The sequence below is a fragment of the Phyllobates terribilis genome, unplaced genomic scaffold (assembly GCF_046119375.1).
Source record: "Phyllobates terribilis strain yellow unplaced genomic scaffold, ASM4611937v1 Scaffold_5__5_contigs__length_657084704, whole genome shotgun sequence".
Lineage (NCBI taxonomy): Eukaryota > Metazoa > Chordata > Amphibia > Anura > Dendrobatidae > Phyllobates > Phyllobates terribilis.
In genome coordinates, this window is record NW_027362765.1 from 519,881,497 (window position 1) to 519,898,414 (window position 16,918).

Sequence of the window (16,918 nt, forward strand, 5' to 3'; positions counted from 1 at the left end):
CCCCATACACCTGCTGAGAAATATTCACGATTGGCAGAAATGTTGTTGTTGAAAACTCATCAGCACCGCTCACTTCAGCACCAGATAACCCCTTTCATGAAAAGTTATGCAACTTTCCAATTACACTTTCAATTCACTACGAAAGCATTGCAAACCAAGGACGGGAGTAACATCGGGGCTGTTGATAAATTTATCACACAGAAGTTTATGCGGACTAGATAAACTACTGCAAGCTCTTCGCTTCAGCTCTGCACCAGGTTACAGCTTCTGCCTTCAGTGAATGAAAAACTCCTTGCTTAAATCCAGAAATCATGAACATTGTGAGAAACGGCAAGTATACCAGAAACCAGCTGCATCACTTCATTACACAAAGCTAAAATTGATATAAAACCACTTTTAAGTCTGACACAGCAAGACTTTAGGTTCAATGTCCCTTAATCAACTTTATTGGAACCAGCACAAATTGGCTTATGATTAAAAAGAGGAGATAGAAATAAAAATAATTACATTTTACAAATGTTTCCACATGAAGTACAATTGTAATTCACTATTTTAATATCACTTTATTTCCCGACCTGCCCCTATTATACAGTGAGTGAGGAAGTACAAAGAATAAATATAGCAAAGCTATGGTTTCAAAATCATCAGTGCAAACATCTCTAAAATAAAAGTGTGGTAAGAATGCCGTATTCCCCGTCACATCAAGTGCCGTACCGTAAGGCAGGGCCACCGCGGGGAGCGTGCCGTACCGTAAGGCAGGGCCACCGCGGGGAGCGTGTCGTACCGTAAGGCAGGGCCACCGCGGGGAGCGTGCCGTACCGCAAGGCAGGGCCACCGCGGGGAGCGTGCCGTACCGTAAGGCACGGCCACCGCGGGGAGCGTGCCGTACCGTAAGACACGGCCACCGCGGGGAGCGTGCCGTACCGTAAGACACGGCCACCGCGGGGCAGGTGTGAATGCAATACAATCCACTGCTTTCCGAGGCCGAGAGGACATCCCCAAAAAATTAAAACAAGGATTTCATCCAGAACGGTTTTGTCTGAAAATTTTATTTCAGTTTTCTGAACACTCTAAAGCCCTAATGCTTCAGATGTTACACAAGTGTCCAGACGGCATTAACAAAAATTAAAGGTTCTAAATTACAAATCTTTCCTGTGTAAGATCTTCAAAGAGAGAAAAAAAAAACTGAAAAAAACAAAAAACAAACCCAACATACACACGTCATGAAGGAAAACCAATGTCTCATGCAATGGCAGGCAAGATGTGAAAAGCCACCTGACGCCACAGATTTTTGTACATAGAATAATCTTCAGGAAAAAAAAAAGGAAAAAAAAAAATCTGTAATAAACCTGTACATCCAAATACAATTGGGATCTAAACCTAAGTTACATTATTTAATGTTATATACATGTAATTCCCCTTTCATATTTTAAAGTAAAGCCTTCATTGAGCCCCCAACAAAATATAAAAAAAAAAAAAATTAGAAAACATTATGTTAAGACAGACGACAAACCAAAATCAAGGTTGGAAGGAGAGGGGGGTGACTACAGTGGAGTTAAAATGTCTTTCTGCAGACCACAAAATGGCCATAAAAACAAATTCTATTTCTTTAAATGATTTTACAATTTACAGTCAGCTGCAGGGCGGAGAACATTTGCTTTCAGTCCTTTACATGGATTCTTAAAATGCAGTTTGTGTTCTTTCAGAGATAAATACGTGGGAGATTGGTCCAAGTGCATGAGAAGCCGATTATTACATGCAGATTTCTTTATTTTTCCGGGGTGCGGAAGTTATTGGACACAGAAAGCCATTAAGACACCCACAGGCAAAATATCAACATACATCTCTAAAGTGGCAACAGAAAGGAGAGAAAAGGAAGTTTCCTGGAACAGCAATATTGGACAGTCTAGAAGGTACCAAGAAGACTACTAATCAACTAGTTGGAGCAGCCAAGATTCCCTCTTATTTATTGAATGGAACAAATGCATTAAATAAACCGCGAGTCCTCTTCACTGAAGAGAGCTAGTCTATTCATCTTTTAGGAGCTTGTGGATTTTTTGGGGGGTTGGGGGGAGATTAGCCATGTATTGTAGTAATTGCTTACTGCATATAATCCAAGCATTTGCTGTGACTTGTTGGAAAGAGCAGTCTGTAAGAAAAGTAGGATCAATGAAATAGATGTCATGTTAAGCCATCCACAGAACGGAGACCGACACAGTACCCGGTGTTAAAACCCAATCTCTTCTGGCACTAATGTGCATGTTTCACCCCCAGCCGAAGGAAAAAAAAAAAGTAACTGATCCACAGTTCTTATTTCCGCCAGATCTCTCAGTCAGTCAATCTTCACATTAGTGTAAATTTTCCGGACAAAGGCACTTGTTCCCATGTAACCAATCGCTCCTAGAAGAGAAAAATAAATCCGGTGTCAGATAATGAAACTATAGCAGCTCCCTGTAATTGCTGTCTACAGACTGACCGGGGGAGAGAACACTTCCTAAACCCCTCCCCAATGTGAGAAGTACGTGCGCACTGCACAGCCAGCACCTGACAAACCTGAGCCATCTCCAATTGCTGCTGTTTAACCATTCAGATGCTATTATCAATTTTTGACATTAGCATTTAAATGGTTCCGTTGTGTGCCTGCGCATTCGGTGCCCATCAGTCCCCCACAACAAGATCTCGGGGTGCCGACTGGATACCATGGGCATACTGAAAAGGACCCCTGTCACTGCCATCTTCATACTCACATGAAATAAAGCCACAGGTTGGGAGGTCATAATTTTAACTATATAATGCATGCCCTCTCAACTCCAGCAACAAAGCAATATAGAATTCTCAGAAAATGGTGACAAACTTTTTTTTTCTGCTGTTATGCTGAGATTATTTTTGTTTAACTTCTTAATATACAACACAAGAAACCCTATACAGATGTGGTGGTCTGATAATTGTGCCGATCTGTAGAATCATATTCAAGGTCATCTTTACAGCACATCAAGGGTAGACACACAAACGGTGCAACCTTTGACACAGGGGCCTAAGCGCTAGCGGTGGCCACTTTCACCTCCAGCCCGCAGCTTTGGTCACAGACACAGGGGTGCATTATGTTGAGGCACAGGTCTGTAAAATGCCCATATACTGTTATGGCAAGGATGCCCTTCTCTGTCGACTCCTGTCGCACAAAAACTGAATCCAGTTAAGTCAATGGCAGAATTGCATTTTTCTCCCCCATCATTTCATCCTACTTTTTTTTTTAAGCCCATAATATGGTAAAGTGACCAAGGTCATTCAAAACTACAACTAATCCTGCAAAATACAAGCCCTCATATGGATATATTGACAAAAAAATAAAGTCATGGCTCTTGGGGGAAAAAAATGAACGAAAATTCGCTCACACGAGAAGGAATAAAGGCTATGTACAACAATGCACAGAATTTCTATTGTTCATTTGTTTCCAAATACAAAGGTAACTTTCTAAATACTTTCATTCAAAAATGTCTACCATTTTGCTGCTGCAGAGTCCATGCAAGTCCATCATCAAGGTAAGTGCGCTGCAAAACGGACAAATCAGTTAAAGCTCCTTTTCCTTACTGATGGCTCTCTACTCTCCCACCTCCTTTCTTTCATTGTTACAGATAGCAGCAGAGAAGGGTTGTTAAAAAAAAAAAAAAGCCTGGATAATGTCAGTGAGGTCAGAAAAAACAGACTATAGAAAAAGAGGAAAGAACCTGAAAATTAATTAAGTGCGGGATAGAAGCTGTGCTGATACATGAGATAATAAAGACAGCAACCTCACATTCAGCCTATATTACTGGGAGGGACAGTCCCACAAAACAAAAATGTGAAACTTGGATCAGGCTGAAAATTACATATCAGTGGGTTTAAAATGAATGAAACCAGATAATGTAAACATTTTTCCCATGTCAAAAGATGTCCACAGCCAAAAAAAAAAAAGAAGTAGTGTGGGAAATGCCTAACAAAAAAGGTCGAAATGTTTACAACAACCACCAATCACACAATGGCTTTAAAATCAGGGAAGTTAAACCAAAAGGTTTAACTCTGAAATAAACCCTCTATTACTTATTTGCATTGTGTTCTATATTTACATCTTAAAGGGGTTGTTGACTACTGGTCAATCCCTTCTTAACAGCTGCAGTCCCAAAAGATAGAAGTACACATTTATCTATAAGCCCATCATCAAATGTAAAATCTCCCGGCTGTCTCTCCCAGCGCTCAGGTGGCACTATCACATGGCCGCTGATCGGCTTTCCCTTCCATCAGGGTGGACTTCCACTGACGGGATTCTGGAAACATTGACTGTAGAATTTGTATCAAAGAAAAAAAAAAAGAAAAGAAAATACAAGTGACATTTGTTTGACAAACCATTAAATACTCACCGCACATAATTCCCAAAGCTGTGCTAAATACTGCCATATATCCAAAGTAAAATGATGTTTGAAATAATCCATACATTCTAGTGAGAAAGTAATGAAAAAAAAATGGTTATTTATGTACAGAATAAAGATAATATGTCTATGTATATACTCTGAAAAAAGTATACAATTGACATGGTCTTACAACTTCTCAATTAATTAACTGGAAATGTAGATGGTGAGCTCTGGGGACGGATGACAGTGCTACGAATACGTCAGAGCTGGATATCTACACAGCCTTGACATTTTTCCACTATATGGTGCCCATTGCTTTTAGTCACTACTGCAATGACTGACGGTTATAGCAATGGATGGGGCCATTACTTTCAGACTATAGCTTGCATCATGAGGCACTATGGGGAGCGGCAGTCTAAGGTCATGATAAAACACACTAGTGTTAGAAAAAATTTCTGATGGCAGAATTCATATAAAAAAGATCCACCGTCTAATACCTCATCACAGAACTCCACTGACACCTGTAAGAAATGGAGCGGGAGGACTCGGCCGCTGCCTTTACTCACAAGTCCATTCTTGAACAGGCCAGAACAAGAGTCTATATGATTAATTTAAGCACTTTAGGCAGTAAGGGATCTTTCAGACGTCTGTGATAAATCAGTCCGATCTCTGATCGCAATACACGGTCTGGCCGTGCGTCTTACGACCAAGACCATGACAGCTTCATAGCAGTCACGCTGGGTTCAGGAGACGCGCGGTCAGTACGTGCAATGTGATCCAACATCGGACCGATGCTCACGGACATCTGAAAGAGCCATCAGTCTTCCAATCGGAGTATAGGGGTTTTATGCTATTAAGAAACATCTGACAGAATAAGGAACCAAGCACAATAAATATTACTTACTTTGTTTTGAAAAAGTAATAGTAAAAGGAATACATGTAAACATAAATTGCAGTGGAGGCGGCAGAAAGGAAACTTGTCCATTGCCTGGGAGAAGGAAAAAAAAATAATGAAAACCGTTCATCTGCCCACCTATACAGTAACCAAAAACTCTGAAATGTATCCTAAATACTAATGGCATTATACAAAAGCTTTTAAAAGTTGTCCAGAACTAGAAAAACAGCGCCAAGCAGGCTAGTGCTTTTCTGAAATCTGACACCTTTTTGGGAGGAACAAAAAAATGCGCCATATAAATCAGTAGGAAAAGTAAATCTAAAATATTATAAAAAATGTTATGCTATATCATCAATGCATTATGTACACTATATTCCAAATTATTATGCAAAAAATATTTTCTCAGATTTACCCAAATTACCTATATGAATTGCAGTCATTGTAATTTTCCAGTCAAATAACTATTAAGAGTACAATTGAAAGGTTTTTGTACAAACTGCCTATGATAACAGTATATTTTTAAAAAATAAAACACTCAAACTGCACTCAAAATGCATGTTCCAAATTATGCACAGAAGAGTTTTCAACCTTTTCATTTTAATAAAGAACAAAAAAAATTGTCATTTTTGAAATTCTAAGCATTAGCAGGTTATTACAAACTGAAATCAAACAGTTTTCAACTCAAAACTTTATTCTAGGTGATGTTACATTTGCACATAGGACCCCTTATTCGAAAGGAGCTTCTGAACTCTCTCGTCCATTGAATTTGTCAGGTTTTGGATGGTTTCTGCTTCAATTGTTTTGCATGAGGACAGAACACCCTCCCAGAGATGTTGCTTAGATGTGAACTGCCTCCCGCCATCATAGACACTCCTTTTGATGATGCTCCAGAGGTTCTCAATGGGGTTGAGGTCAGGGGAGCATGGGTGCCACACCATAAGTTTGTCCCCTTTTATGCCCACAGCAGCCAGAGATGCAGATGTGTTATGTGCAGCATGAGACGGGGCATTATCATGCATGAAATGATCTCGATGGTCCAGATGGATGGAGTGGAGGATGGCTGGTTGATGGACACCCCATGCAAACACGGCTACAGCGCTAACAAGGAGGAGGTGGAGTAATGTTTTGGGCTGGAATCATGGGGAGAGAGATTGTCGGCCCTTTTAGGATCCCTGAAGGGGTAAAGATGAACTCCATAATGTATGTTGAGTTTCTCAAACAGCACTTCCTTCCATGGTTCAAGAAGAAGTACCGTGCATTCCGCAGCAAGATCATTTCATGCATGATAATGCCCCGTCTCATGCTGCACATAACACATCTGCATCTCTGGCTGCTATGGGCATAAAAGGGGACAAACTTATGGTGTGGCCCCCATGCTCCCCTGACCTCAACCCCATTGAGAACCTCTGGAGCATCATCAAAAGGAGTGTCTATGATGGCGGGAGGCAGTTCACATCTAAGCAACAGCTCTGGGAGGGTATTCTGTCCTCATGCAAAACAATTGAAGCAGAAACCATCCAAAACCTGACAAATTCAATGGAGGAGAGAGTTCAGAAGCTCCTTTCGAACAAGAGGTCCTATGTGCAAATGTAACATCACCTAGAATAAAGTTTTGAGTTGAAAACTGTTTGATTTCAGTTTGTAATAACCTGCTAATGCTTATAATTTCAAAAATGACCATTTTTTTGTTCTTTATTAAAATGAAAAGGTTGAAAACTCTGCTGTGCATAATAATTTGGAACATGCATTTTGAGTGCAGTTTGAGTTTTTTTTTTTAAATATACTGTTATCATAGGCAGTTTGTACAAAAACCTTTCAATTGTACTCTAATAGTTATTTCACTGGAAAATTACAATGACTGCAATTCATATAGGTAATTTGGGAAAATCTGAGAAAATATTATTTGCATAATAATTTGGAACACAGTGTAAGCAAAGATCAAATCAAACCCCTGATACTACTGTAGTCTCTTATTTTACTTCCCTCCAGTTGAAGACATGCAGGCTACCCATGTGACTGCTGCAGCCAATCACTGGCCTCAAATGGTCCTGCGCTACATAAACAGGCATCGCTGCTGAAACAAACGATTGGCTGCAGCAGTCACGTGGGTACACAGCATATGATGAGCTTTAGGAAAGAAAGCAGATTGGATGGGGCAACCAAAGCAGAGGTGATGGAGCAACAAGGGCTTATATTATATAATATAATCCTTCTGTGAGGTAAAACTTTTCTCTGCCTGTTCTTAAACAATGTTTTGCCTCAAAGAATCAGCTGTGATCCCATACTGTAATGTCTGTATACTCTCTTGCTTCCTCCCCTGCCTAACAGATGTGGTATGATCAGACCAAAAACCCTGCATCAGCGGCAAAACGTGCGTTTTCTTTCTGCAGCGCTTTTGCTTCCAAGAGATGCAGCAGTCTAGTAGTGTGCACCAACATAGTAGGAACAGTGGAAAACATCATAGAAGACAAAAACACATACATGTAAACTTAGAAATATTTGGTAAAGGACTTACCACCTATAGTCTTCGGCGTTTAGTAGGAAGTATGTACATACAATCGTTACACACACGGTCACAATGCAGAGAATGACCAGTACTAACATCATAAAACCATAGACATAGTAGATTTTATATGCCCAGAAGGAAGTAAAGATGAAATACCTGCCAGGAAAAAAAAGAAGTATCACAACATTTAACTTAAAAGAAGCTAAAGAAACAAAAAAATCAAAACATTTTTATTTTTTCATTGGTTTGACGTGTCAGTGGCACAATCTTGAAAAACATAACTTAAAGGGAATCTGTCACCAGGTTTTTGCTGCCTAATTAGAGCTGCATGATGTAGAGGCAGAAACTCTGATTCCAGCAATGTGTCACTTACTGAGCTCCTTGCTGTAGTTTTCATACAATTACGATTTTATCTGCTGTGATTTAGCAGTTCTCTGAATGCTGTGTATAACCCCACACACCATCGATTGGCAGATTTCTGTGTATATTGTGTATAGGTGGAAAGCTGGCAATCAAAGGCGGGGGCGGGGTTATACTGTGCTCATGAATATGGAGGACTCCCCGGCAGCAAGTTTACTAGTCCTCTAGTGAATCTCCTGCTGATGAAGTCATTTTATCAAAGGAATTATCCCTGGTTTAAGTTGGCTATTGGTTGTGTCATCACTGTTTGGTGAGGTCAGGCTACTGGATCCCAACAGATACCTAGACCCAGACACAACCCTTCTGTGTGTAAAATAAATAAAATAGTAGGGGGAAAAAAAAAAACACTTTCTACTCCACCTGATAAAAAATATGCAATATATAAAAATGTCAGCAAGCAGTCCAGTAAGTGACATCATTGGAATCAGGGTTAAACATAACGATATTAAATTCTACAAGGTGGCTTTGTAAAAGCTTTGACAACTGTCTAGCAGATTTGGTGGCCCTAAAATGAATGGTTTGCCCAGTACTGCAGTCATCTGGTTCTGACATAATGGGACTTCTTCATACAAATACCTGTGTGCATTTCGTCATCTGATTGTCCTGATGAAATCTTAACTAGCCCAAGGGGCTTCTGACAACAGTGGGCAAAAAAGCACAAGAGGTTTGAAGGTTAATGAAACGGTTAATAGCACTTACATTTCTATAAAAATGGATCCAAATGGAAGTATTCCCCCCAGGCATACAATGACCACTGGCTCCATGAACCTGTGAACACCACAAACATTTTAGGTTTTCTACATATGGAAACATCAAGGTTACTTGTAGAAAATTATTTTTAGCATCAAATCAAAGCTTATGAGTGAAACATCCAAAAATATGACTGATGCTTGTCTATATAGCGACCAATTAAAGGGGTGATCCGAAACTAACACGGATTAAATCCTAAATGTCTATTTAATGTAATAAATTGCTTTTCTAATGCACTTTAATTAAAACTTCCTTATTTTTCCCTTTCTACTGTAACAGCTTTATCTTATTTTTTTTACCTACTTTTTCTTTGATGACACTTGAGAATCCCCAGTGCATGCTGGGATACTCAAATGAGACATCAGATGCTACGGTGGCTGCTGCAGCCTCTGCACCACCCTGGGTTAGTACCTAGGTCACTGAGCATGCGCCGGCTTTCAATTCCAACGTATGCTCAGTAGGATAATTTTAATGTGCAATATTCTTTCTATTTCTTATAGTCACTTCAATTTCGGAGGTGAGGCTGGCCTCTGTTTTCCCTGCACGCAGGGTAATCTCCTTCAAATATGCACTAACAGTGCGCTCTCTTACCGGTTCATCACGTCTCATCAGAGTCGGTGATGGGAGCGTACTGTCACTGTGCATTAAAAAGAATATTGTGCAGTAACAAGATCCTACTGAGCATACGTCAGAATTGACACATTTTCAGTAGAGCTGGGACTATTCCAGTCCCTGAAACCAATGCCACCGATGACCCTTTATTTCAGGGTGGACACAGAGGCTGTGGCAGGGACAGCAGCACCTGCCCCCTGATGACGTTTCATTTGAGTATTCCAGCATGCACTGGGGATTCTCAAAACAAAATGTTAACAGGAAGTTGGTAAAAAAATGAGAGGTAACGGTACGAACTTTATAATTAAAGTAAACTGGAAAAGCAATTAGAATACTACATTAAATAGAAAGACATTTAGCATTAAATAAGTAGTTTCCGATTTGACTATTCTGCATATCAAGTGAATTGTAAGTACTACTGTGGGATGACCTTCCTAAAGAGAAATAATAACAAAACATCTCACCACTTCTTCTCTGGAATAGGTCGGGGAACAGCATTGACACGACAGGGGAAGTTTGGCTGACCTGCCAAATTCCGACCAAGGATCGTGCCCACCAAGTTCAATGGAAGAATGACAAAGAAACAAATGCAGCACACAGCAACCTAAGAGCAAAACAAGGGGAAGTAAGTCCACTTATCTAAAGGGTGCAATATAATAAAAGGCAGTGTCTTCTATACTGAATGCCTGCTGATTTCTAGCTATAGTTTTCCATTGAAGCCAGAATGTTAGGAGTCTTTTTTTCCCTACAATTCATCCGAATTGCCGCATAGTTAAATGTTTTTCAGAACCAATTCCAACCACTTTATAGTGTTAAAGGGAATATATAGTCAAACTCTTACTCGTCAATTAGAATTGGATAAGGATATATTTTTTTTAATTCTTTTCTCTCAGATTGTAAATGATCATTTCAGTAAATGATTTAGAGGGCGGTCAACTTGCCGAGCTGCAGTCAGAAATATGTATGGAAAATCCCTTAAAAACAGAAAAGATTCACAAAGTAGCTCCTTTCCTGACCATTCAGCCCATCGAACACTTCTGGTATACTTCCTGGCCCCATAAAAAAGTGCCCAACATTCAGCCACTTAAAGCAATGAGAACTACGGGGAATTTTGACAGCGGCTGTAAATCTACGCTGCAGCTCATACCCCACACTTATGGAATATTAATTGAAGCTTACAAGTCAGAGCGAGTTTACATTTGTAAGCAAAGTGCATGAGTACGATTACTTTGGACAAAATCCAGACGTGGAAGATATAAGGCTTAGGTTATGTTTTTCTTAGAAAAGAGAAATCCTTGGGTAACCCTAATTAACATGCAAAATGAAGAGTGGAGCTCTAGGTCAAACACGAACTTGTGCACGTAAATGAAGAGCCGGATTAAAGGGAATCACATAACTAAAAAGCAAGTCTTTAATGCAGGGGATTGCCGTGCTGCGAGCATTCCTGATCTGTGAATCAGATTACTGTACCAGCAATAAGCAAGGAATGGGGCATTCAGCACATATCACAAGTCAGCTTAGCAGCTTTACTGCAATGAATGGCCATCCTTGATTGTATTATCAAGGAAATTAAATTCCAGTAGAATCAGCAAAGAAACTTTTGATCACTTTCTAAACTTGGTCCTAACACTGCTTCTGGAATGACAGGTCTAGTAAGTGATTACAAAAAATACTTCTCATTTCCAAGTCATAAGGACTTAATTCTGCACATATTGCTAGCTAAGCACAGCGCCCCTAATGGCTGAAACATAAGCAGGCTGAGCTCAGGGGGCCATCTAGTGGTTAGTGAGCAGATATCAAATACACATGCAGCACAATTGGGGCTTAAATGTAAAGGGGGCATTGCGTATATTTTTTTTGGGCTCGTTTTTCCTAGCCTTTTTCCAAGAGCCATAACTGTTTTAGTTTTCTGTCAACAAAGCCGTATGAGAGCTTGTTTCTTGCAGGTCAAGTTGTACTTTTAAACGATACCATTTAATTTATCATCATGTGACTTACTGGAAAGCAAGAAAAAAATTGCAAGTGTGGCAAAATGAAGAAAAAAAAAAAAGTGCAATTTTTTTTTTTTTTAGTTTATAGAGTGTTTACTATACGGTAAAAATTACCTGAGAATATGACTCTAGGTCCATATTATTAGGGCGATAAAAAAAATAATTCTATGCATGATTGGCAAGTAGTCGAAGGGGGGAAAAATTAAAAAAACACAAATATGCATATAAAAAAAATAATAAAATAAATTGCTTGTGTTATTCCCTGAGACCCGGAACATTTTCAATTTTTGAGTGATGAGCTATGTGACAGATTGTTTTTATTGCACCTTAAAGGGGTTGTCCACTACTTTCATATTGATGCCTTATCCGCAAGGGTTTTCTCTATCAAAGTATAATATGAAGTAACCCGATCTGTAAACAGATCATCTCCGATCTGCAGATGTGGAGATTCCATACATGCGTATTTTTATTTTATTTTTATTTCTTTCTTGAGCCCACATCAAATACAAGGAACCAACCTAACAGCCGGTGACATCGGTAAGGCTATGTGCCCATGATGCAGAAATGCTCCCGACTTTTTCCTGAGCGTTTCTGCATCTCCCTGGCAGAAAAAACGCATGCGGATTGTACATACGGATTGTACATACGGATTGTACATGCGGATTGTACATGCGTTTTTCCTGCCAGGGACATGCGGATGTGAAGCGTTCTTCACTTGCATTTCTGCATGCGGGTTGACAAGCGCTTTCCAAGCGATTTTAGCATCACTTGGAAAGTGCTTGACAACTTGGTCACACTATATAAATCCATGCAAACGGCATGGATTTATATACTGTGACCGTAAAAGAATGGTAAATAAAAAATATATACTTACCTTCTGATGGCCCCCGGTGTCTTTATCCGATGCGTCTCGGCTTGTCGGCAGCTCGCGGTTCACTAAAGGACCTGTAGACGTCAGCGGTCGCGTGACCCGTCACATGACTAAATGACGTCAGCGCAGGTCCTTGAGTCCACCGCGAGCTGCCGGCAAGCCAGGACAAGCACACCGGGGGCCATCAGAAGGTAAGTATAATATATATTTATTTTATTCTTTTGTTTACAGGTACTATAGTACCTGGGTCCAGAGGAGAGTCTCCTCTCCTCTAGACCTGGGTATCATCCGCACATTGAAACGCATGTAATCAGCATGTACAGATCCAGTGATGCGGATTCCATGCGGTCCAATGCAAGTCAATGGCGGAGAAAACGCAGTGCTTCTGCAAAATAATTGGTAGTGCTGCGTATTTTTCCGCAATCATAATCCGCAGCGGAAATTTAAAGTCCACTATAGAAAAATACAGATTTTTTTTTTTTTTTTTTTTAACACCATATCAAGTGATTGCAGAGTTTAAAAAAAACAAACAAAAGGCAATGCACATGGTGCAAGTTATATTTCTACCCGATCTTAAATGTAACAAGTGGCAGCATTTTTATGCCACCAAAAACCTGGTTTACAAATTCAAAAGAAAAAAAAATAAAGAAAATGCGTTTTTCTGAAAAATTATAGAAAGACTTCGGAAAACTCCTAGTAACTTACCATTGTTCCAAATGGGATTGCTCTAGAAGCATGGTAATAGATGGCAATGAAGTTGATGAAGAATGCAGTCCCACAAACCATTGCAGGTATCAGGAAAGCTCCAATGAACATTTGCTTTATCCACCTCCGTCCTGACAAAGAATGAACAATCCGTCTTATTGTTACAGACAAGAAAGCTGCAATTCATTCATTCATTCAGGTAGTAAGAAAGTTACAGGTGATGGTAATGAAGAAATCTGAGACGGTCGCTGAATTGCAGAATGTTAACAAAAGATGCACCAAGACTGGAGGGAGAAGATGCATTTCTTTTAGTCTTTTTTTGTTTTCAAAGCTTTTTAAGGTTGAAGGTAGACATAGGTTATAGGTGGAACTTAATAGACTTAACATGTTGATCCAGAGGACAGCAAAGACCTCATGGAGCACATGCTTAATAGTTCCCTGGATCAACGTCCAAACACAGAATTTAGTGCCCATAGCCTGTAATTTATTTTTTTTAAAGAAAGGCATCCAGGCCTCTTTGTACTTGTGTAGTGAATGATCTGTGGATTTTGGATGAGGTTTTTTTATTCAGATCAGCAGTGTTACTATAATACCAGGAGATAAAGCTGAAATTTAAGATGATTTAAAGTCCATATTCCCTACTGCTTAATAATGGTATTAAACGTCATTGGAGAAATATAGTTTTCTCTTTTATATGGTGCAAGAGGATGTAAAAAACATCCATGGAAGAATGCCTTAAGAGCTTTAATGCCTTGATAGGCACTTACATTGCAATCCACGCAGACTAACATTCAGCATTTATTTCCACAATTACAATTTTTCATGCAATTAGTTGGAAATGACATTAACAAATATGTGTATTTAAAATCATGCCACCACATTACCTCCTTGCCGGGCGTAGAGACTGCCTCCAAAGTACCCATTGACTGGTGATGTTGCAGCATACACAAATATAGCCGTGCTCAGCATTGATCCCCTCCTAAAGATGATAGATGGATATACATTAAATATATATAGATAACAAAAAGATAAATTTTAATTAATTCACGTAAGGCAGTCTCAGGGTTTGACAGCGTATCATTTGCATTGTTCGGTATGTCAGACAATATAATTTGCAGTCTTAAAGAGGACCTGTCAAAAAAGGCCAGCTTTTGCTTTTATTTCATTTCTGCTGCCCTCCTGAGCACTATGTTTTTCTTTTATATGCCATACTGCCCCAGGGATGAGGCTTTTTTTATTTAGTGCTAATTTTTATAGTCTTTACCAATGGGGTGTGTATTAAAGTTGCTCTGCATTACCACCCCGTGTGCCGTGCTCCTCGGTAAAGACAATAAGATTAGAACTAAATAAAAAAGGGGCATATCTCTGGAACTGTATGGCGGATTTAAAAAACCCACAATACTCAGGGGAGCAGCAGGAGTAAAATAAGAGCAATAATTGAACACCGTCACCTGGTGGCATGTCCTCTTTAAAGATGACAACTTTCCATTCTAGCCGCCCCACCCGACTGTCTATTCAGCGCTGGGCTTTGATTATATTGTACTGTTCCTGTAATCCAGCATAGTGTGAGGTTTAGATTTCACCTGCGCTATGGTACCAATGACACGATGCCACAGTAGAGCATTACAAGAGCGGACAACCCAGAAACCCTGCCCCAAATATACTGCTGGGAGGCCAGTGACTGAACTACACTCGGTACTCTCCTGAATAAGCTAATAGATAAGTAATCTGGGGCTGATCTGTGTCTTCATTACAGCCGGGTGACAGGCACCCGTCTAATTATCTGCAGTAACTGGGATACGTTCTTGTATAAAGAGCTTGTGTGAGAGCTCCAAAGTCAGGAAGCTCCGGCGCCAACATGAGACACAGATTCATCCTTGTGGACTCCGAGTTGATTGAGTCATAGAAGAAGCAAGAACAAGAGCAGATAAGAGACATGGACATCTGTAATGGAGTACACAGGAAGCTGGCTTCAGATGGAGTTTGCTTTATGGGGTTGTCCAAAAAAACCCAACAGGAAATGTGATCAATGATTGATCCCTAGATTGGAGGTTCCCATTTACTGTACAGTTAGACTTTATTCACACCACTTTTTTTTTTTTTTATCATCAGTATTTGTATGCCAAAATCAGGAGTTTCGAAAGCACAAAACAGGTGCAAGTTTTTCAACTATAGCATTTCTTTAAAAGTTCCACTTCTGGCTTTGGCATACAAACACTGATGCAAAATACTGACCAAATACTGAAATGTGAACAAGTCCTTAGTGGGAGTTTGAATGGCGCCGTGGTCAAGCCTGCGTTCTACCGCGCCAATGACCGACAAGAGGCTCATGGGAACATCTGATCACTGTACCCACTGCTGTTCCCATCAGCCCCGCAGGCATTGAATAGGACAGCAGTGGTCATACTTGAACTCCAAATTCAGAGAAGTCCTCACTTTATTGCACTGCGAACCTCTGGTCGTTGTGAGGGGACCCAGGTGGATAGGTAATACATGTCATTTGTGGGATGAGTGTGCTAGACACCCTGAATATGGTTAAGTGAAAGGATCACGAAGCGGGTAGGCAACGCCTGCATCTATATACTCACTCTGTATACAAGTCCTCAATCATGGCCACAATTATGACAATGAGAGACACTGAGAAAATCTGACATCCTGATCCAATGAGTGATGAAAACATCAGAGGGTGGCTTGACGGCCTGAAAACATCTCCATGGACCTGCTTCCAGCCATATTCGTCTCCTAGATCCCTATCCTGTAGAAGAAAAAAAAAAAGAAGATTCCTTTTAAACTCTAGAGTAAAACAGCATCAAAAGGACATTTCTACATGGAAATCTATAGGTCTCCTGCAGATTATACCCGCTCTGCTAGATGGCAGATTTCACCACCATGGGCATAAGATGTTCATTTTCCACCAAGGCATCACTCATATTTTACTTTTCCCATAAATACTTTAACCCCTTCATGCTGCGGCCAATTTTCGCTTTTGCGTTTCCGTTTTTCCCTCCCCTTTTTAGAGCCATAACTTTTATTCTTCTTTCCACAGACATACAAGGGCTTGTTGTACTTTTGAATGACACCATTTTTTTTTTTACCACGCATTTCTGACATTGTTTTTTGGGAATTGTTTTTACAGTGTACATTTTATAGTAAAAATGACCATGGAATATGATTGTGCTCATCAATACAATTATGGCGATACCAAACATGTCCAGTTTATTTTATTATTTTATTTTTTACTGTTATTGTTAGCCCCCTTAGGGGACTTGAAAATGCGATTGTCTGATCGTTTGTGCTATAAACAGCGATTTGATCGCATCGCTGCATATAGCAGAAATCACGGTCCCCTTTGAAGCCTGACCACAGGCGGCATTTCAAAGGCACCCCATAATGACAGGCACAAGAGTCATCAGCAAAACCCCTGCTGTCATGACAACCCATCGCCGACCCGCGATCACGTCATGGGCACGATGATGGGCGGAGAAAACGACGTGCACACACATTGGCGCATGTTAAATGCCGCTGCCAGAGATTGATATGGGCATTTAACAACCGTGAGCGAAGCACTGCTCCAACCGCGATTGCTTGCATCAGCTTTTGGCTGTAATACACAGCCATCACTGAGGCAGGCTCGCTGCAGGAGTCCACTCCATACACATGCTTCCGACATGCACTGTACATGTACGGCGAATGCAGTTAGGAGTTAAAGGCAACCTGTCATGTGAATTTTTTTTTTTATTAACCAGCAGCTATAGGGTTAATTGTAGGTTGATAGCATTCTGA

General features: G+C 40.2%; 1 protein-coding gene across 2 annotated transcripts in view; it reads right to left on the minus strand.

Annotated features, from left to right (window-relative positions):
• Positions 1-417: 417 nt before the first annotated feature.
• The window catches only part of TM9SF3 (transmembrane 9 superfamily member 3), a 46,367-nt gene continuing 29,866 nt past the window's right edge, over positions 418-16,918 (minus strand). For both annotated transcript variants that reach the window (XM_073685712.1, XM_073685711.1), the window contains 9 exons: positions 15,724-15,890; positions 14,020-14,114; positions 13,136-13,266; positions 10,033-10,172; positions 8,906-8,974; positions 7,796-7,942; positions 5,290-5,373; positions 4,395-4,471; positions 418-2,400 (listed from right to left, as the gene is read on the minus strand). In XM_073685712.1, coding sequence (XP_073541813.1) covers positions 2,333-2,400; positions 4,395-4,471; positions 5,290-5,373; positions 7,796-7,942; positions 8,906-8,974; positions 10,033-10,172; positions 13,136-13,266; positions 14,020-14,114; positions 15,724-15,890 — 978 coding nt within the window. In that variant the 3' untranslated portion in view covers positions 418-2,332. The remainder of the gene's footprint in view (positions 2,401-4,394; positions 4,472-5,289; positions 5,374-7,795; positions 7,943-8,905; positions 8,975-10,032; positions 10,173-13,135; positions 13,267-14,019; positions 14,115-15,723; positions 15,891-16,918) is intronic.